Consider the following 23178-nt stretch of genomic DNA (forward strand, 5'->3'; position numbering starts at 1 on the left):
ATACATTGTATGGGACAAAATTATCAATTTTTATTTTATGCCAAAAATCATTAATATTAGGTAAAACTCATGTTGTATGAAGATATTTAGTAAATTTGCTACTCTAAATATATCAAAACTTAATTTTTGATAGTTAATATACATATGCTAAGAACTTCATTTGGACAACTTTAAAGGCGATTTTCTCAATATTTAGATTTTTTGCCATCTCAGATTCCAGATTTTTTAAATAGTTGTATCTTGCAAATATTGTCCTATCCTAACATCAATGGAAAGCTTATTTGTTTGCTAAATGTAAATTTATTTCAATTAGTTGCAAAGGCAATATTTCTATTGATTTTTTTTTTTTTTTTTTTTGCCTGTTTTATCTACCATGCAAAAATGGTAAGTCTAGAAACATAACAGCACACATCTATCTCAATATACCATATAATTTGAGGTGCCATTCAAGTTTTATGTGTAGTTTAAGTTTTGTTCATATCATATACCAGGCCCTATAATAGTAATAGTGATGCTTGTCCTAGAAAGTACAGCTAAATATAAAACACATCAGCTGGATATTGCGCTTTGTGAGTGCAATCTGTATTTAATGAAAGTCTCAGTGCCACTCACAGCCGCCTGGAAATGTCACAAAAATCCATTGAATCGAAAGTATTGGATCTTCATTTAATATTTCACATATTACTACACAAAAACATTCTTCACTTTTGTCTTAAACCCTTGATTCATTCTACATCCGCTCTGGCTAAAAATAAAACGGACAGTGAATCATTCCCGGCTCCCAAGAATCCCTGAATAATTAAAAATCCATAAATGAAGTGCCAGTGTGATGGAGCTTGTTATACATTATAAAGAACATTCTCTTGTCTCGCAGTTTACCCGTGTCCATGAAGAGAAATCCGGCCATGTGAGGCGAAAACTGCCGACAGCATCCTGAATCAGGATCATAAATAATGTAGGAGCATCAGCAGGTCCCGGTGGGGGCTTATATTGCATTGCTCTGAGTCTTGCTAATGATAGTGAGAGAAAAAAGAGAGAGGGAGACAGCAAAAGCGGAGTGGAGAGAGATCTAAGCGTGTCCCGGAGCAGTAGGAAAACTCGCACTGAGAAGACCTGCAGCCATCTCTGCTTCTGGGAGGTTTATGGGACACGGGACCACAGTGAAGTGAGTGGGACAACACTAATGTGGGAAGGACAGACTGACTATTTGTTCTGCTGTATGTCTGTGTGCCTCATTCTCTCTCTCTCTCTCTCTTTCACTCTCTCTCTCTCCGTGGAGTAAAGGAAGGCGGGCCGTACAGGAGGGAGAGGAAATCACAGGGGCTGATAAGTAGGGTCCAGTTTGTCTCCATCTCTCTCTCCGTCAGCTCTCTCGTTCAGCATGGAGCCCAACAGCCCTAAGAAAATTCAGTTTGCCGTTCCACTCTTCCAGAGCCAGTTGGATCCCCAGGCGGCCGAGCACGTAAGTAGAAGAGGCTCTTTTATTGCATTGTGCCTAATGGAGACTGGCCTGCATTGCTCTTCAGCTCCCTTGAGACTGTCTTGAAGCATCAGATCTGTGCTGATTGCTGCCAAAATCAGTTTTATGACATGATGTCATACATGGAGGGACTGTAGTGCATGGAAAATATGTAATTTTTTAATGCACACCACAGTAATGGCTGGAACAAATAGTGTTTTGCATGCACTTTAGTGCAAGGAGGGAATTAAACATTTGCGGTATGCTTTTTAATTTGAGTACAAGATCGTTTTTGGTGACTATTTTGATAGTGGGTTCGAATTACTGGCAATTTTTCCTTGTTCATGCTGTAGAATAGATTATTATTGTGTTCTGTAGTAGAGCTGTTCATTGATGGATCTGAATCCAGCGGTGAAGCTTCATGCCCGGCAGTAAAAGTGTTTGATGTTGGTGCTGTTGCTGACAATGTCATAACAGGAAAGAGCCGAGCTGATTTTATGATGATGCCGACTTGTCCAATCAGTGGCAGTCTCTCTTGTGCTGAGTAAGTTTTCCATCAGTGAAGGCAGTGTTCACTAAAAATAAATAAAAAAAAACAACCTGGTCTGATGCAGGTTCAGGGCTCAGTGATTTTATGTGCTGGCACAATCAGGTTAGTAGTTTAGATTTTTACTGACCCTGCAGCTAAAGACGTGAGTGTAATATACCATTAGGGAGAAGAACTTTTAGTCAGATATCTTTGCTTTTAGAGGAGCGCATGACTCGAACGGACTCCCACCGGAATTAAAAGATATAAAAAGTTATTGCAGTTTCTCAAAAAAGAGATTTTAGTGTTAAAAGTGTTGCATTTATGTGTAGATTCATTTTTATTTTTATTTTTTAGATCAACGTGCCATGCAAGAACAGCTGAAATGGCTAAATCTGACACTTTTTACAAAGATTTTATGTATTACAATTTATGTATTTTATAATGATTTTATGTATTAATGTAACCTTGAGTAAATAGGTAAATAGTTGAAAATTGAAATTTTATATATGAGTGAATGTGAGACAATATGTTGATTTGTTTTGATCCAAGATGCTTTAAAGGAGTCATCGGGTGCCCATTTTCCACAAGTTCATATGATTCTTTAGGGTCTTAATGAAAAGTCTCTAATATATTTTGGTACTAAATTCTCAATAGTAGTGTAAAAAAAACACCCTTTTACCTTGTCAAAATCAGCTCTGCAAAATATCAGCTCATTTTATCGCATGGGCCCTTTAAATGCAAATGAGCTCTGCTTGCCCCGCCCCTCTCTGCTGAGGGATTACAAGCTGTAATGTTTACTTTAGCCGCGTTTAGCTGAATTTAGCCACGTTTATCGGCGAAACTTGCCAACAAGCACATTATTAAGAAAGGCCATTTGCAAAGATGCATAAAAAACCTTTATACTCACTTCTGCTGTGGGTGAAGCTGTATCATGAATGATTTACACGAACATAGGTGCATATGTAGATCGGGATCGGCACTTTCCTTTTTTAAAAAAAAAAAGGATATAACGTTGTCCTCTGCCTCTTTAGCGGCTCAGATGTCGGGAGTAAATGACTACTGCTATGTTCATTTTTACATCCAACAACAGAACACCTCAATCGCTCAATTAGAGTCTTCCTCTGCACCTGAGTCACACAATGGAAATTGTATTTGGACTGTTTCAGCTCGGTGAGGGCGGGTCTAAGGTAAGGCGGTCATGTCAATCAACTGTGTTTTGTCACAACGACAAGAAGCTGAAAATGACCAGATTTTAAAAAGGGGATATTACTTTTAAAGATTAAAAAATACCACTGGGTGGATTTTTATCATTGTAGGGTAAAGGTTGTGTACACAAACTACCAACACACATTAATGTTCAAACAACATATAAAAGTTAGTTTTGCACCCGATGACCCCTTTAAAGTCCCCATGAAATCAAAATTTTTTTTTTTTTGGCTTTTAGTATTAATATGTTGGCCTTAAGCTAGTGTGTTTCAAAACAATGACAAAATTCACATTTACATGATATAAGAATACAACTTAGTCTTTAACTTCCTTGTAGGATGGATCCTTCTTTGTAGGATGGTAGATCTCAAGGAACAGGGTTGGGCACCCCTGTTTTATAGCGATATGGATGAGATTGTGGCTGCCATACGCTGTCAAAGAGCTGTGATATAAATTAGATGCTATTGACTATTTAAAAAAGGGGACGGGACTGCTTGATATGTTTCATCCTGTTTCTGATGAAATTATGTCAACACATAGAAAAACAAAGCGTGTTTCACAGCACTTCAGCGGACCTTTAAGATCCAAAGTCTTTCATTCTTGTTAGGTAGTAGTGTTCGCTTAGCTTTCAACATTTTATTAAAATCAAGCTAAATGTAAGTAACTTTGTTATCACCAGTAGCATTCACATCATATAATGCAGCAAGATCCAGTAAAATCATGAGAAACTTGTGGCTATTCAACTAGTAATTGATAACAGATGTACATGATCAACAAACACTGATGAATCTTTCTTACACTTGGGGTAATCTCTTATTTCTTATCAAACTGACTCTGATGTTCAGGTGTACTTCAAACGGCATGGACTTGGACGACATTGTTGAGTGTGAGCTCATGCTGTTTCACATGTGTTGAGACAGCATGTTGTGAGGCTAAAAGTGATCTAAACCCAGCAGCCTTCTTCAGGGAATTGATTGTATTGACCCCAGTGAATCACCCAACAAATGCTGGTGTCTGGACACATGGGGTAAATCAGTCAGCATGAACATTTTACACCCATGTTCCATCTGTTATTGTCAGTTAGAGTAGTGCTGGCCGATATACCGGTTCAAACGGTAAACCGGTTTGAATTACACAAACGGTATGAACGTTTTAGTGTCTAAGCAATTTAAACAGTGTTGTGTATTGAGAGGAGATCCCTGGAGATCCCCCCGTAATGTTAGATTTCCTAATGGTTGGAAAACTTTAACTAGACAAATAAACCAACTGTAAACAGTCATTAACAGAAGCCAGAGATGCTGAAGACTAACACAAAGAGGAAAAAATACTAGCTGCAGAGTTCGAACAAGGTGCTTAAAGTGCTTGAAGTACTTGAATTTTTTTAATTGAAGGCCTGGAAAACCCTTGAAATTAGCAATATTCCTGAAGAGGTACTTGAATTATTGAAAGACAATGTATCTATGAAATAAGTGTATTTTTTTTAAATAAGCACATTTTTTTTCACATAATTTCACAGAATTAAAAAAAACATCATACTTTTTTGGCTATTGCAGTTAATGTCATAAAAGTATTGAGCTAAACCAGTAGTAGTACTGACAGAGTTGTGTAACCATGGCTGAAGACACAAAAAGAGGGACAGATGAACCAAATCAATAGTCATTTAAGCTGGAACTGCTCTGATTGATAGAATTATTTTCATTTCAAGTGATTCACTACCAAAAACCGGATCAAATTAAAAGAGCCATTCATTTTCGAATTTCGTCATCGCTTGTAATGATTTTAAAAACCATTGCATCACAACACGATTCACTGTTTCAATTGATCAATTGATTTAGATCGGAATCTCAAGTCGCACATTGTGAATCAATTGATTTAGATCGGAACTTCGAGTCTCGCAAATCATTTGAATCAGATCGGGATTTCGGTGCGTGTATCGAGATTCATTCAATTTAGATTGGAACTTCAGAGCGGGTTCTTGAATCATTCCGCAAATTGAATGATTTGTGATCCTTATCTGAAATTATGGTTTGCGAATCATTATTCCGATTGAGACTTCGAATCGGTTTCACAAATCTTTTTTTGGAATAGTTTTTTTCTTAAACAGTAGAAAACATAAAACCATAAGAGATATCTCTGATTGAAGAGATATCTCTGTCCTTGAAAATCCAAAAAGTAGTTATTAAAAGTCCTGGAATTTGTTTTACAGTATGTCTGCTTCAACCTGCAGACATAAAAAACAACCTGTGGAAACAGTGTTAAAACTGCAGTGGAAAACCAGACTTGGCAACACTGTTTACAGCAATAACCAAGGAAATATTTTATTGCTGCTGTTCCATAAGTGCCCCCTGCTGTCAGAGAGTGAATTTGCGTTCTGAATTAGACCATCTGCTGTCTTTGTTTCATGCAGATATATTTTATGTAGCATAATATCACAAAGCTAAGGTCAGACCATTCTGTTTTTGCTTTAAATTTTAAAGTTATACAATCTAATTTACAGCAAAAACTACTCATGGTACATATAGCCGGTACTTTGATTAGTAGTATATCCCCATCACGTGCGTTCGAATTCGATTTTGAGCGCGATTTGGCGTGGCTTGTCAGTGATTTACGGCGGGGTGTTTGAATTGCCGCTCCAGCTGAACGCACGTGATGGGGATATACTACTAATCAAAGTACCGGCTTCATTGACTAAACGCGCCTCACAACATTGTTCGATTAATCGTTGCAGCCCTAATATAGCATGTTTGTTTGGATCGTAATTGAAATGCAGTGGTTCTGCAACTGTTTCATGCTTTGGTTAAAAACTGCGATAAACTGTAAAACTGCCAGAATCCCAAAAAAAAAGTCAGTTTAGTTAATGCTTACAAAAGTACCAAAAAGTACCATGGTAATACTACCATTTAAATTCTCGTTAGATTTTTTCTCTATGTATTTTTTTCTCTAATGTTTTAAGCGCCAGCTTTGTTCCTTTGATTTTGTTTGTATTGTAAATGGTTTGAATGTTTTTTTTAAAGATTTCGTAAACACAAGCATATGACATCACATTGGATATTACTGCATTATGCACAAATAGATAAATTATTATTATTATTATTATTTTTAGGTGAATGTGATTTGGATAAAATGAGTGTCTCTCACATTATATTAACTGGTTATAGAGGAGTTTTGGGGGCTTTTTCCTACTTGTCAGGCTGAAGAACCAGCTAAGACCTGCGAACCAGCTTAGGCTTGGGGTTTTTCCAGCAGGAGACTATATTAGATTAACCAATAAGCCACTCAATGATGTGAATCATAGTGATTTTAACACAGTTAATTGGGTTTCCACAGTACTTTTGTTAATGGCAGTATAATTATTATAGTTGTTTTTTTTTTTCTCTTCAGATTCGCAAACGCAGACCTACTCCAGCCACATTGGTCATCTACAATGAACCTAGTGCATCAGGTAAGAGCTACATGTTGTATGCTTCTTTGTAGTCACTGAAAGGGCTAGTTCAACCTATATGAACTGTTAGGTCATAGCAAACAAGGCGCTATTGAACTACAGCCCTTCCGTGCATCTAAATTAAGATAAGAATGTACAATGAATAGTCTGTCTCTCATTAAGCTGGAATTTTAGGGTGAAGTTCTCACTATTCTCTCATTGTACAAATCTCTAAGTCTATATGTTTGCTTCGGTTAACTGGATCAGCATCCCTAATGAATTAGGTACTAGACCTCATGACTGTTCTTTTCAAAAGCGAACAAGAATTGGTCTATTCGTGCATCATTTGGAGGTGTTTTTCAAGGCTTGGTTGCTGAAGAGCTCTGGAGTATTTCTTTTTGAATTTCCCCTATTGTTTACATAAGGCCGTGGGCTTCTGTATTGTTATGAAAATAGGCCCTCTCCAATTCTCATGTACAATCATTATATGATATTGCGGGAGGAAATGTGCTCTTCTGGTTTAAAGGACAACTTGATAGGTCTGACGAGGTCATTTCACGTCGAAGCGTCTGTAATCTAGCCTTGGGTCGGAACAGCACAACACACTGTGAATGTGGCAACGGTCAACAGGCCGCTATCAGCACAAACAACCCACCTATGGCGTCAGCATATGCAGCCGGACAGGCTGTGTAGAGTGTTGCACTGTAGCTCTGTCATCTTTTCAAGCGTTGTCTCTTCTGGGTGAACTTTCAGTTTAACCTCAATGTAGAATGACGCGGCTTATCTCTGAGTGGAATTCAGGGTTATTTTGGAAATGGATGGGATGTATTTTGCTGAAATTCAATTATACCTACTATCAAATGGCCCTTTAGAAGGTTAATATAGAAGCCTGTTCTAACCTAAATAAAAAGGTAATTGTGACTTTACATCCCACAATGTGACTTTATAGCTCTCAGCGTGACTTGAAATCTCAGGATGACGTCATATCTAACAATGTGACTTTGAATCTCACAGTATAACTATATACCTCACAATGTGACTACATTACACAGTAATGACTTTATGTGTCACACAGCAGTGACTTTATATCACACACTGTGACTATATATATATATATATATATATATATATATATATATATATATATATATATATCACAGTATGAATTTAAATCTCCAAATGTGACCTTATATGTCCCAGTGTGACTTTATATCTCACAATGAGTGTAAATCTCACAATTGTGACTTTATATCTCACATTTGTGACTTTATGTCTGACAATGACTATATCTCAGAATTGTGACTTTATATCTTACAATATCACTATATATTTCAATTGTGACTATATATCACAATACACACACACATATATATATATATATATATATATATATATATATATATATATATATCACAATTGTGACTTTATATCTCACAATAGCATGAATGATATATTTCACAATATGACTCACATTTGTGACTGTATATCTCACAATATCACTGTATATCTCACAATTGTTATTATATATCTCACAATAATATATATTTTACAATTGACTATATATCTCACAAATTGTGACTTTATATCACAACATTACTATATTTTTCACAATTGTGACTTTATTTCTCAAAATATGACTATATGTCTCACATTTGTGACTATATCTCACAATGACTATATCTAAATTGTGACTATATATCTCACAATATCACAATATTACACTTGTGACTTTATATCTCACAATATAACTATATGTCTCACAATATGACTCACATTTGTGACTTTATATCTCACAATATCACTATATATCTCACATTTGTGACTTTAAATCTCACAATGTTAATCTATATCTCACAATTGAGAGTTCATATTTCACAATATGTCTATATATCTCACAATTGTTACTATATCTCACAATATGACTATACTGTATATCTCACAATTGTGACTATATCTCACAATGTGACTATATTTATCACAATTGTGACTATATCTCACAATATGACTATACTGTATATCTCACAATTGTGACTATATCTCACAATGTGACTATATTTATCACAATTGTGACTATACAGTGTATCTCACAATATGACTATATATCTCACAATTGTGACTATATCTCACAATATGACTATACTGTATATCTCACAATTGTGACTATATCTCACAATGTGACTATATTTATCACAATTGTGACTATACAGTGTATCTCACAATATGACTATATATCTCACAATTGTGACTTTAACTCACAATATGACTATACAGGTTCTTCTCAAAAAATTAGCATATTGTGATAAAGTTCATTATTTTCTGTAATGTACTGATAAACATTAGACTTTTATATATTTTAGATTCATTACACACAACTGAAGTAGTTCAAGCCTTTTATTGTTTTAATATTGATGATTTTTGCATACAGCTCATGAAAACCCAAAATTCCTATCTCAAAAAATTAGCATATCATGAAAAGGTTCTCTAAACGAGCTATTAACCTAATCATCTGAATCAACTAATTAACTCTAAACACCTGCAAAAGATTCCTGAGGCTTTTAAAAACTCCCAGCCTGGTTCATTACTCAAAACCGCAATCATGGGTAAGACTGCCGACCTGACTGCTGTCCAGAAGGCCATCATTGACACCCTCAAGCAAGAGGGTAAGACACAGAAAGAAATTTCTGAACGAATAGGCTGTTCCCAGAGTGCTTGTGTCAAGGCACCTCAGTGGGAAGTCTGTGGGAAGGAAAAAGTGTGGCAGAAAACGCTGCACAACGAGAAGAGGTGACCGGACCCTGAGGAAGATTGTGCAGAAGGACCGATTCCAGACCTTGGGGGACCTGCGGAAACAGTGGACTGAGTCTGGAGTAGAAACATCCAGAGCCACCGTGTACAGGCGTGTGCAGGAAATGGGCTACAGGTGCCGCATTCCCCAGGTCAAGCCACTTTTGAACCAGAAACAGCGGCAGAAGCGTCTGACCTGGGCTACAGAGAAGCAGCACTGGACTGTTGTTCAGTGGTCCAAAGTACTTTTTTCGGATGAAAGCAAATTTTGCATGTCATTCGGAAATCAAGGTGCCAGAGTCTGGAGGAAGACTGGGGAGAGGGCAATGCCAAAAAGCCTGAAGTCCAGTGTCAAGTACCCACAGTCAGTGATGGTCTGGGGTGCCATGTCAGCTGCTGGTGTTGGTCCACTGTGTTTTATCAAGGGCAGGGTCAATGCAGCTAGCTATTAGGAGATTTTGGAGCACTTCATGCTTCCATCTGCTGAAAAGCTTTATGGAGATGAAGATTTCATTTTTCAGCACGACCTGGCACCTGCTCACAGTGCCAAAACCACTGGTAAATGGTTTACTGACCATGGTATTACTGTGCTCAATTGGCCTGCCAACTCTCCTGACCTGAACCCCCTAGAGAATCTGTGGGATATTGTGAAGAGAAAGTTGAGAGACGCAAGACCCAACACTCTGGATGAGCTTAAGGCCGCTATCGAAGCATCCTGGGCCTCCATAACACCTCAGCAGTGCCACAGGCTGATTGCCTCCATGCCACGCCGCATTGAAGCAGTCATTTCTGCAAAAGGATTCCCGACCAAGTATTGAGTGCATAACTGAACATAATTATTTGAAGGTTGACTTTTTTGTATTAAAAACACTTTTCTTTTATTGGTCGGATGAAATATGCAAATTTTTTGAGATAGGAATTTTGGGTTTTCATGAGCTGTATGCCAAAATCATCAATATTAAAACAATAAAAGGCTTGAACTACTTCAGTTGTGTGTAATGAATCTAAAATATATGAAAGTCTAATGTTTATCAGTACATTACAGAAAATAATGAACTTTATCACAATATGCTAATTTTTTGAGAAGGACCTGTATAACTCACAGTTGTTACCATATCTCTCAATATGTCTATATATCTCTTTAACTCACATATATGTGTATATATCTTACATTTGTGACTTCTAAAAGACTTCTAAATCTCACAATGTTAATCTATTTGACTTTATATCGCACAAATAATGTGACCTTGAAAACTGCAACTTATTTCTCAAACTTTTTATATCAAAATTGCAAATCTCACAGTGTTATCTGAACTCACAAGTTTTACTCTGAGTCAGAAACTAGCTTTACATACTATACAATAGTGTGGTTGTTCCTCAAGACTTGCATGGAACATTCATGTGGTCTTTACCTAAGGACGTTTGTTTTCAAACCTACATCTGGGGAAGTTCATATGTTTTCCACATGCAGGCAGAATCAATAAAGTTTTCCACTTGAAGGAAATGCCAGCACATTAGCGTCATCAGTAAACACGGTAACCTCGACCCTAATCCCACTCAACAGCCCACACGAGAAACCGGTTTTTGGCACTGTAAATGTAGAGAAACCATTCCAGAGTCTAAACAAATGCTGCCTTCAAGTCAAGTCAGAACGATCATGTTCACGATTTGAGCACACATGAATGCCATTACAATGTCTCTGCTTGGAAATTAAAGAATGAAGATGGAAGCTAATTGGTATTGTTCATAATTACATTTTAATTGTAAGTGTGGTCTGTATAATTTACTTTGTAAACGTTCTGATGATGACAAGAGACGTGCCAGACAGCACTACTCATTTAGCCACGTTTATTAGGCGCCAGTCTGTGGCACAAAATTTCCCATAATTCTCTTTGGCAGCATGAAAATGATCAAATACACAGATAAAGCATCATTTCCACACCTAATGCGCATCCTTTGATCTTCAGTGTTGCATTAGTGATAAAAACGCTTCCTGTGTTTGTCAAGTGAATAGGGAGAAAGACATTTGAAATTGCTCAACGCATCCAATTTATTCATGACCAAAAATCTATACTACTGCAGTAAATCATACTTGCGACTTCCAAGCTTGTAAGTTGGACCTTCCCAGAACCACTTGAAGGCAGAAAAACTTTAAAGAAATATATAATGTCATATGTTCATGCTGTGGCAGTCAATTGTTTTGAGATCAGACATCAGTGATTCTTGAGAACTGGGACAAAACAGGCTACAGAACTGAAAAATCAAATTTACTCTATGTATTAAAGAAATGTTTTTAATTAATCTTTTCAGCATGTTTACAGGTTTTTACATATTTCTTTCATTTCCTCACAAAATTTGTGATTTTGTTGATAAATACTGGTAAATTTAGCATTTACTTATATTACAGGATGGTTTTAACTTGATTTTCTACTAAACTGTAATTTCAGTCAGATTAAATATCATATTGATGACATTTTTCTTTTATTTTGCATATCACAATTGTATTAAATACAGTTGCTAACAGGACCTACTTAAAATATTAAACATATCTGAAATTCCCAAACATCTTTTAACAATGTTAGCTGAAATAGTTGTGACTGAAAGAATAAGCACAGTTACACTACCAATCAAAAGTTTTTGAACAGTAAGATTTTTAATGTTTTTAAAGAAGTAACTTCTGCTCACCAAGCCTGCATTTATTTGATCCAAAGTACAGCAAAAAAAAAAAAAAAACAGTAAAATTTTGAAACCTTTTTTGCTATTTAAAATAATTGTTTTTTATTTGAATTTATTTTAAAATGAAATTTATTCCTGTGATTTCAGCTGAATTTTGAGCATCATTATTTCAGCCACACGATCCTTCAAAAAGTTTTCTAATATTCAGATTTGCTGCTCAAAAACATATATTATTGTTATTTTTATGTTAAAAACAGCTGAGTAGATTTTTTCTAGTTTCTTTAATGAATAAAAAGTTGCATTTATCTAAAAATAGAAATCTTTTGTAGCAATATAAACGTCTTTATCATCACTTCTGATCAATTTAAAGTATTCATTCCTATAAATTCCCCCCCCCCCCCCCCAAAAAAAAAAAAAAAAAAAAATATATATATATATATATATATATATATATATATATACAGTAGTCAACATTCGAAGTGGATCAAAACCTTTCATCAAATTTGTCCTAAAACCAAAAAGAATAACTTTTGATGAACTTTTTTGATCCACTTCGAATGTTGACTACTGTATATATATATATATATATAGGCCTATCTCAAAGCTTTTGAATGGTATAGTGTATATGTTAAAAATCCTGAAAAAAATCACTCAACTGGTTTAAATATGGATAATAATAATAAATGTTTATTGAACAGCAAATCAGTATATTACAGTATATTAGAACGATTTCTGAAAAATCATGTGACACTGAAGACTGAAGTAATGATGCTGAAAATTTTCTTTGATCACAGGACTAAATTACATTTTAAAATATATTCCAAAAAATTTTACAATATTAAATAGTAAACATATTTCACAATTTTACTGTTTTTGCTGTACTTTGAATCAAATAAATTCAGTCTTGGTAAGCACAAGGGACGTCTTTAAAAACATAAAAAATATTACTGTTCAAAAACTTTTGACTGATAGTGTATATAATTAAAAAAAAGTGGTTTATTTGTATAACGAACATTTCAGTGATAATATCTATTTTCAAAACTAATGACAAGTGAAGACGTGTGATGTTTTTGTCCCGAGTCTAAAAAATCAGTGCTATATAATCAAACATCCAGAGCGTCTTCATAAATGGTTCAATATCAGTGAATAAACATAGCAATGATCGCCTCATCCGAGTGTTCAGAACAAGTCTTGGCTGGAAGCTCGCAGAGATCATATGTGCCCATACTCTTGTGTTTGACTTGGCAGAGATGGCTGGTTTTCATGATAAAGCTTAACCAAACCTCCTCGCTGGAGCCAGCATTGCCATCTGCCAGTTCTGCTTGAGAAGAGGGCCTTGTTATGAGCTCACGAGCTTCCCTCAACTAAGAGCGTTTATTGTCTCCCGTCGGTTGCCAGGTCTTACTCAACAGAGATGACAAGCTCTTCAGCAAAGCCATTCAAACCTGACAAATGACTGGGAAGTGCTGTTAATTTCAGAGCTGTTTGTTTTTCCTGATTGATGCTGACGATCGCCGGGCGGTTGTTGTGGCGTTGCGGTTGCGCGCGGAGAACGGCTGCTTATTTCCCCTGCTGATTTTGGATGTAGATCGCAGGGGCGTGTTGAGGAGGTGGGACGCACAGAGCTGCATTCACAAAACAAGCACCTCTTTGTTTGGCTGGCATTTCTTCCTCTGATCCAAAACACTTGGAATCGGTCCCTTATAAAGAAAGTTTTTGAAGCTTTATGAACTTACGTCACACGATTGCTGCTTGTCATAAACTGGGCACCGTGTAACTGCGAGTAGAAGATGAAGTTGAAGAGCGGCTTGGCTTGTGATTGCGGTTAGAGTGGTAATTCGGTGCAGCGTTCATGGAGCAGAACCTGTGGCTTTGGCAGGGACGTTTTGTTGCGATACGTCTTTGTAATAAGGGGCCCATAAAACCGGAAAGCTCTGCTGGCTACTGTGGTTCACCGTGTACCTCTGGTTCTACTTAACGTCAGGTCTAAAGTCATAATCCAGCTTTTGCTCGGACTCCATTTAAAGTCTTAAGTGGCTATTAGGTGAGGGAATAAAGATGCTCAGTGGCTTTAAGAGAATCCAGGGGCTTTTAAAGTCTTCTTTTCCCCTTAAACAAGTGTAATGTCAGTCCAGTGGTGCATACAGTCCTCGCAGCACATAACAGTTTTCATTGTATAAAGTACAAAACAGAATGGTAAATGGTAAATATATAGAGTGGCCCTACAAAATAAATTAATTTCATTATCAAACCATTCATTATCAAAGGTGCTTAAAGGGATAGTTCACCCAAAAATGAACATTTGATGTTTATCTGCTTACCCACAGGGCATCCAAGATGTAGGTGACTTTGTTTCTTCAGTAGAACACAAAGATTTTTAATTCAAACCGTTGCAGTTTGTTAGTCATATAATGGCAGTCAATGGGTTTGAGAGTCAAAAAAACATTCACAGACAAAATCAAATTAAACCCTGGAGCTTGTGACGAAACATTGAGGTCTTAATAGGGCTGTGTAATTGATTGAAATTCAGTTTTGATTTCAATTTTGGCTTCAAACGATCATGAAAATACAGTATTCGTGATGAAACGATCATTGCGCCCCATTCCATCCCCTTTCAACTGGTGCACTTTCACTCCTCCATAAAAGCCTAATTTCACATGCAAATCAGCAAAATCATGTAACGTAACTCATAAAATAAGACGTGATTGATTTATTAATGTTTCTTTGATGTTGGGTTTTTAATAGCGTGAAAGAAAACTTGCGCTGTTCTGTGTATGCGCACAGAGACGGAGCAGAACACAGACATGTAAAGTTATCTTTTAGCTCAAGGTGCGCACCTAAATGGTCAAACACACGCAAAAATATTTCAAAATATTCATGTAAACCCTTGTCAGTTATGTCTTATACGATCATAAACAGTAGAGAATGAAAATACGTGTGTAACAGTATATTAGATCCGTGTGCCTCTTAAAGCGGCAACAAATAATATTCCTTCTACCGCCTCTGTGCTTATTATTAATAAAATGTAAAAATACAAAGAGAAAAATCACTCACTGCTCTTGAATGAAGGACTTTTGTAGTTTTAATAAGAAACAAAGCATGTTTAATTCTTACAGTGAAGACGCTGTTTTATTTTACATTCAAATAATTACATTTCTGTAGTAGGCTGTTAGACTACTTTAGACTTGCATAAAAGTGTTAAGTATTAGGGTTTTTTTTTTCATTTGTATCTTTATTTCTGTTGTATTGCCATCTTTATATTAATCACTAATATAAAGTTTTGGACCCAGTCATAATCATGTTAAACAATTGTGATTACAATATTGATCAAAATAATCATGATTATGATTTTTGCCATAATCGAGCAGCCCTAGGTCTTAACACATAAAACAATGGGTCTGTGCTAGAAACTTAACTTGTCCAACTGTCCTGAGCGTGTTCACAACAGCCAGCGCATGATGAAGAGCAAGCAGCTATAAGTTCAGTCAATCAGGCTCAAAAGTTGGGAGTCAGTGAAAAGTCAACACCCCCGGATGAGTTTGTGCAAGCAACTGTAATCTTTTAGTTTTTAATCGGTTGCAACAATCAGGATAAGCACAAGTAATTACCATTTAGAGTAGCCGTCGTACCCACAATCTCTCTGTGTAAACAATGAGTGAGCACTGGCATAGTAGCTGTTGTGAACGCGCTCAGGAAAGTTGGACATTGCGGTGGATCAGAGGTAAAAAATGATAGAAATACTGTTCAGTTTCTTGCACAGACCAATTGTTTTGTGTCTTAAGACCTCAATGTATCATCATGAGCCGCAGGGTTTAATTTGATTTTGTCTGTGTATGTTTTTTTGACTCTCAAAGCCATGGGTCCCATTGACTGCCATTATATGACTGACAGACTGCAACGGTTTGAGTTAAAAATCTTTGTTTGTGTTCTACTGAAGAAACAAACCTTGTTCTACTGAAGAAACAAACTTGTGACTTTGATCCTTAATTTCAAGTGATTTACTAGCAAAAAAGCAGATCCAATTAAAAGAGCCATTCATTTGCAAATTCCAACATCGCTTGTAATGATTTTAAAAAGCACGTAGTGATGGGTGAAACGGAGCTTTTTGAAATCCAAATCAGTTAAACCATAATGTCTCAAAATGATTCACTGTTTCGAAGCGCTCCAATTGGATTGCATATCACAAATCGTTTTTTTTTTTTTTTTTCAGATCGGGACTTCAAATTAATTAATGTCAGGACTTACCCAGATAGCACACCTACGTCTGCAAGATGTCTGTTAAAGATCACTTGATCTGGAAAGCATCTGCTGTGCACAAACATCTGAGAGACATCTGTAAGACATGTAAAAATATTATGACATCTGATAGAAAACAACCTATAGACATATTGCAGATGAGCAAACACTCTTAAAAGTACGTCTTCTAGATGTAAATGGAGACGTTAAATAGACGTCTCTATGATGTATGTGTGCTATCAGGGTTAGGAGCATATATCGCAAATCCTTTCATTTAGATCATAATGGGTTTGTGAATCATTTAGCGAATTGAATGATTCAAATTAAATGATTTGCGGTATGCGATTTGAAGTCCTGATCTAAATCATTTGATGTGCGATCCGCAAAATTCCTATTGAAGTCAAATAAATTGTGATCACAGTCCTGCTCGGAAATATAGGTTCACAAATTATTATTCAGATCAAAACTTCAGAGCGTGGAACACAAATCATTTGATTCATATCTGGACTTCAAATCACTTAGACCTATCGCAAATAATTGTATTTAGATCTGAAGTTCGGAGCGGGTTTGCAAATCTTTTGATTCAAATCGGGACTTCAAATCGTCAATTGAGAATAATTTGTTTCAGATCTGGACTTCTGCGGGTTCCCGAATCATTCTTCTCAGATCAGGATTTCAGAGCGATTTTGCGAATCCTTTTTTTTTTCTTTTTTTTTTTTTCTTAAACAGTAGAAATCATGAAGCCATGAAGGCAGTACAGTTATAAAAACAAAACAAAGAAAAAAGAAAGTATATACAAATACAAATCCCTAAAGAAAATTAACCGTTGTTTTACTATAGTAAAAGTGTAACATACTTTGTAATTTTTAGTCATACTTTGCAGGTGCTTTATTTTATTTTTGCCATTTTTATAAGTATATTTTTATTTATCTAGTTTTCTTTTGTAAGAATTTGAAAAGAAAGCCATTGTATGTGAGATCTCTGACTGAAGTCCTTTAAAATAAAAAAGGAGGGCTTGAAAAGTCCCTGAAAGTCCTCTGTCATTTTGCAGTATCTGTATGAACCCTGATTTATAAGCAAATTTTTTTTGTCATAACTCAACTTTTTTTCAACCATTTTTGCAATGTATTAAATACTTTTATTCAACAAGGATGCATTAAAATTAATAATGAAGTGACAGTAAAGACATTTATACTGTGACAATATTTCTATTTCAAATATTCATTTATATTTAAGAAATAATCCTGGGGAAAAGTATAATGGTTTCCACAAAAACTGTTTTCAGAATTGATAATAATAAGAAATGTTTCTTGAGCAGCAAATCAGCATATTAGACTGTTTTTAAAGGATCATGTGACACTTAAGACTGGAGTAATGATGCTGAAAATTCAGCTTTGCATCACATGAAAAAATTACATTTAAAATATATTCAGATAGAAAATTGTTATTTTAAATTGTAATATTATTTCTCAATATTAATGTTACTGTATTTTTGAAATGCCGACTTAGTTAGCATAAGAGATTTCTTTCAAAAACATCAAATCTAATTAATTATACAAAACATCTTTTTATCTGAAAACTTTTTTGTGTGGAATAAAATTATAATGAATAAACAGATTATTCTGTTTTATTGAAGCTACAGCAATAATAACCTTCCAATGAATACCAGATTGCAAATGTTCCATGTCCTCATTGCAAAATCTACCAATTAAAAAAGGTTTATAAGAACATTCCAGTATTTTATAAAATCATTTGGAGCCCACAGTCCACTATGGGCTTCAAACACTTCAAACTTAAGGCGTTTCACAACATTAGAGAACATACATGAAACTGTAAGATGCTCTGAAAGAAACATGATAAGCCTGAAAGATAAGTTAGTCTTTCAAGTCCTGAAATGAACAAACAGCCCTACATTTCATAACATCTGAAATAATGTATAAGCCTCTCTTAGTGCAGCCATGGAAAGAAATGGGTCGTTCTCCTAAAAGCAGTTTTGCATTATGAAAAAGAAACTTGGGAGAGGAATGTAAAATCTAATTTTGTTAGATGCCTAACACATTCCATTCTTGGATCAAATTGGATATAATTGGTCTAAATTTGGCTTTGCTCTTAGTGTCCTTTAACAGAATTTGTGGAGATAGATATTCAGCAGAAATGAAGCAGATGTTTCTATGATCACGTGACCCAATCTTACAGATTAGTTATATGTGACTCCTTGATGGTTCTCTCTTCAAAAACATGTTGTGCTTCCCGAACTGAAACAACAAATTAGTTATATTGCAATTATTAAAAAATGTTCTGCTGTGAAAAAAAAAATGTTTTGCTTGCATTCCTTTCAAATTATGAAAACATTATTTCTAAATGTTCTCTGAACATTCAAAAATAAATATTATATAATATATATAATATAAATATTTTTTAAAACATGTTTTTAAAACATTTAAAAATGTTTTTTCTTGGTTATACAAACATTAAGGGATCATTTTTCCAGGATCATTTGTTAAATATAGTAAAAGTTGAAAATATAAAGTTGAAAACAAACATACAGCATGTATTATTTTATTAATTAGAAAGCTTTTGTAACAGTATAAATGCCTTTACTTAAGCCTCTATGAAATCTTATTTATCTGGTTTTTTTTTCCCCAAATGCCGTTTTTTTTTTTTTTTTTTTTTTTTTTTTAACAAATTGTGTTTTTTTCATTTTAACTTTTCTGGATTCTCTCTTTTTTTTTTTCTTTTTTTCTAGACTCTAACTTACACAATTTACCAGCAATTTATTAAATGCTTAACAAAAATTACATTTCAAGGCCCTATAAAATATGTTTCATTTTTTTTCTCAAATTCAGTTTTATTTTTACCACATTCAGTGTTTTCCATTAATTTTCTGGATTACATTATGATTACATTTTAATAATCCAAAGCATCTCTAATTAATTAATTTTAAAAAACTTATTATTATTTTATTTATTTTTCTTTTTTTTTCAGAAATACTGTGTTGTGCATTTACATTTCCCTGTTAAATACATTTATAAATAATTTGTCTGATAAATATTCTTTAAAAATAATGTTTTAATAATAATTTTAGTAGTAGTAGTAGTAGTAGTAGTAGTTCTATCATTACATAACATCTCTGTCACAATTTCTTCAAGTTAAACCAAACTTTTATTTTGACGGGTTGCTGTGAAGACCTTTAGTTTCTGTTTGTATATGATATGACGATAGTTTTCTCATAAAAAAAAATGTTTATGTGTTCATGTACAAAACATTGCGAGCGTCACATATGTTCAGTGTGTGTAGTAAACGAAACCATGTGTCTGGATTCATATTTAAATAGCATTTAAATAGCAATTAAATTGCATTTTGGTTCAAGTGTACTGACCTATTTTTGATTTATTCATCCAAAATTTGGCAAATTTCGTGACATTCCGCGTTATAAATTCCATTTATTTTTTTGGTTTTGAGTACAAAAGCAAAAGCAACATTTATTTACTAAATATCATCTTACTAAGTATCATTTTCTAAAAAAAAAAAAAAAAAACAAAGAAAAGAAAAATCCTAAAACCTTTAAACGTGTAATTTTCCCCTTGAAGTGTTTTCTTTTTTTTACTCTGTAGCTACATTTTCTATATTTATGAAGCACTGAAATGTCATTAAAAATCACTTTGTTCTTTTTCCCCCTTCAGGAGATGACAAGCAGACTTCAAGCAATCAAACAGAGGTGAGTACCTAAAGCAATAACAGAGACGAGAGATTAACCCTAGCACTTAAAATGAGCATTAGATTTGATCTCGCTCATTCCTGTCTCCACCATCACCGTATCAGACATCACACGGCATACTTTTCAGCCGTCTTAGTGGACGTGGCGGTATGTAAGCTAAGCCTCCGGCTGCTTCTCTGCAGAGCTCTCTATGCTAAGATGCTCAGCGGAGGGCTTTGCTACGAGATGGATGGAGCTCTGATGCAGTTGTCATTGATTACCTGCTGGAGCAGAGCTCCTGAAATAGAGTCTGCGTGAAATCAGATCCCCTCTCTCACGCTGTGCTTTTCCACTGTCCGCGCCAGGCCCAGAGTGCCCAGCTGTCTCCAGCCCAGAGGAAACAGAGTGTCTACACACCACCAACTATGAGAGGTATGAGGCCCACATTCAACCATATACACCATCTGCACATTATGTGACGTTTCAGGCTCTTATGTAACCATTCCATCTGAGTCATTCCTGTTATGCAGTACCTTTTGAGTTGAATATGCTGAATATGCTTTTTTCGGAATTTAGTATTTCTATAAAAGGACCAGACTTTCAGAACTAAGGCCAAATTCAGAACTTGAATTTTAATCATTATTTCTTGATTATCCATACAAAGACAAGAGGGTGATGGAAATTAAGCTAAAGATTTCAGAAAGAAATTTCAGTGATAATTGAGAGTTAGCATACATTTGATAATATTGATATTATTATTATAATGTTTTCTGTAACTGTACAGTCTCATTCAAAATGGATTGTTTTAGTCAAACCAATTATTATTTATATTTATACAGTTATTTATACAAGTAAATACATTTATATTATTTGACAATGTTCACATTTTTACTTCTGCTATGCTATTTACTTCATCTATGTGTACATTATTATTATTACTTTTTTTTTAAATAATCATTCTTATTTGTGCACTTTTTGCATTTGTCGAATATAGATAATCTGATTTCGATTATTGATGCATTAAATGTAAGAGAATTTCACAAATCCAGTGTCAATACCAGTGTTATTTTAGTATCTTTTTTTATATTCTTAATTAGATTTTTTTCAATTTTAGTTAAAGTTTTAGTAGTTTTTTTTTTTTTTTTTGTCTCTCTGTTTTTTTAAAAGTATGTCTAGGTTTTAGTTTATTTAGTTTGAGTTATTTTAGTACTTTAACTAAACAAAAATGAGAAATGCTGCTGAAAGAGCTGAAATAAAAGTTTTCATATTGTATGGTATTTCAGTTCATGTTTATTTAATTTAAAGTAAGAATTTTTTTTTTTTGTTTTTTTTTATGGTTTTAGTTTTAGTTCACGGTAATAACCTTGGTGTACTTACACTACCAGTCAAAAGTTTTTGAACAGTGAGATTTTTATTGAAGTCTCTTCAAAAGCCTGCATTTAATTGATCCAAAATACAGCAAAAGCAGTAAAATTTTAAAATATAAAAATAAGTTTTCTATTTAAATATATTTTCAAATGTAATTTTTTTCTGGGAGTACAAAGCTTAATTTTCAGTATCATTACTCCAGTCTTCAGTGTCACATGATACTTCAGAAATCATTCTAATATGCTGATTTGCTATTCAAGATTTTTTATTATTATTGATATTTAAAATAGTTGAGTACATTTTTTAGGATTCTTTGATAAATATTACATTTGAAATATTTTTACTATTTAAAACAACTGTTTTCTATTGGAATATATTTTAAAATGTAATTTATTCCTGTGATTTCAAAGCTGAATTTTTAGCAGCATTACTCCAGTCACATGATTCTTCAGAATTCATCCTAATATTATGATTTGCTGCTCAAAAAACATTTATTATTATTATTATTATTATGTTGAAAACAGATGAGTATAATATTTTCAGGTTTATTTGATGAATAGAAAGTTCAGAAGAACAGAATTCATCTGAAATAAAAAAATCTTTTATAACATTATAAATGTCTTGATCACTTTAAAGCATCCTTGCTAAATAATATTCTATAATTTTTTTTAAATAAAAATTATACTGACTTCAAGCTTTTGAATGGTAAAATGTATAATGTTACAAAAGCAATTTATTTTAGATAAATGCTGATCTTTGGATCTTTTTATTCATCTAAACATCCGGAAAAAAATGTACTCAGCTGTTTTAAATATTGATAATAGTAATAGAAAATGTGTCTTGAACAGCAAATCAGCATATTAGAATGATTTCTGAAGGATCATGTGACACTGAAGACCGGAGTAATGATCCTGAAAATTTAGCTTTGATCACAGGAATAAATTACATTTTTAAATATATTCAAATAAAAAGCAGTTATTTTAAATAGTAAAAATATTTCAATATTTTACTGTTTTTGATGTACTTTGGATCAAATAAATTCAGACTTGATGAGCAGAAGAGATTTCTTTTAAAAAAACATACAAAAATGTACTGTTCATTAACTTTTGACTGGTAGTTTATATATTGGTGGTACTTACTGATGTTTGTGCTGCTGTTTTCCCTCTAGAATTATGCAACTTTCTGGAGGATATGTTTCATATAGTTCAAAGTACTTCACAATATTTTACATCAGAAGTTCTGAAAAAAGGTTGTAGTGAAAATATGTCAAATATGTCTTAATTGCGAGTACTAACATGATTTAACATGATATTAAGGCAATGAAGTTACTGCATAGTAGGAATGATCTGTCGATGCCATCTGTGTGTACAGTATGATCCACAGTACACTTACTTACTCAGCCATGCCATCTTCTCCATTAACATTCACACTACACATATTTCACCGATGGAGGCGGCATTTTGCACCCAGTGACCCACACATGCAGCCCACTCAACAGACTACTCACACTGCGCGTGCTTATGGATCACTCGCTAATATTAATACAGTTTCTCCGCTCTTAACCACCTACAGTGAGGTCCAAAGTCTGAGTCCACTAGTGAACAATACGTCTGTTTTTCCCAGCAACGATCTGAGAATCTGCCAAAGAACATCTTGAGCTTCAATAAAAGAAAGAACATCGGAGAATCACATGATCATTGTCATAGATTTAGATTTACAGATTAGTAGCCTGGAAATAATGCAGAATTTAGAATGTTTCATTGTTTTGAAAATGTAAGAATTCCAAATGTTTGTATATTTGT

The 23178-nt window shown here is 34.3% G+C and overlaps 1 protein-coding gene across 1 annotated transcript; it reads left to right on the top strand.

Annotated features, from left to right (window-relative positions):
- The first annotated feature begins 1010 nt into the window (after positions 1 to 1010).
- On the top strand, positions 1011 to 23178 carry ppp1r1c (protein phosphatase 1, regulatory (inhibitor) subunit 1C). The gene is made up of 6 exons (XM_073845200.1): positions 1011 to 1165; positions 1285 to 1462; positions 6576 to 6636; positions 19995 to 20029; positions 20374 to 20440; positions 22949 to 23178. Exons 2-6 carry the CDS (start codon positions 1382 to 1384, stop codon positions 22963 to 22965), a joined length of 261 nt encoding a protein of 86 aa, XP_073701301.1. The 5' UTR covers positions 1011 to 1165; positions 1285 to 1381; the 3' UTR covers positions 22966 to 23178.

The sequence above is a fragment of the Garra rufa genome, chromosome 8, assembly GCF_049309525.1.
Source record: "Garra rufa chromosome 8, GarRuf1.0, whole genome shotgun sequence".
Taxonomy (NCBI): Eukaryota; Metazoa; Chordata; class Actinopteri; order Cypriniformes; family Cyprinidae; genus Garra; species Garra rufa.

Coding starts and splice junctions, on each gene's coding strand:
- ppp1r1c (XM_073845200.1), top strand. CDS start 1,382: ATGGAGCCCAACAGCCCTAAGAAAATTCAGTTTGCCGTTCCACTCTTC. Junction 1,463..6,575: donor ATCCCCAGGCGGCCGAGCAC/GTAAGTAGAAGA, acceptor TTTTCTCTTCAG/ATTCGCAAACGCAGACCTAC. Junction 6,637..19,994: donor CAATGAACCTAGTGCATCAG/GTAAGAGCTACA, acceptor TTCCCCCTTCAG/GAGATGACAAGCAGACTTCA.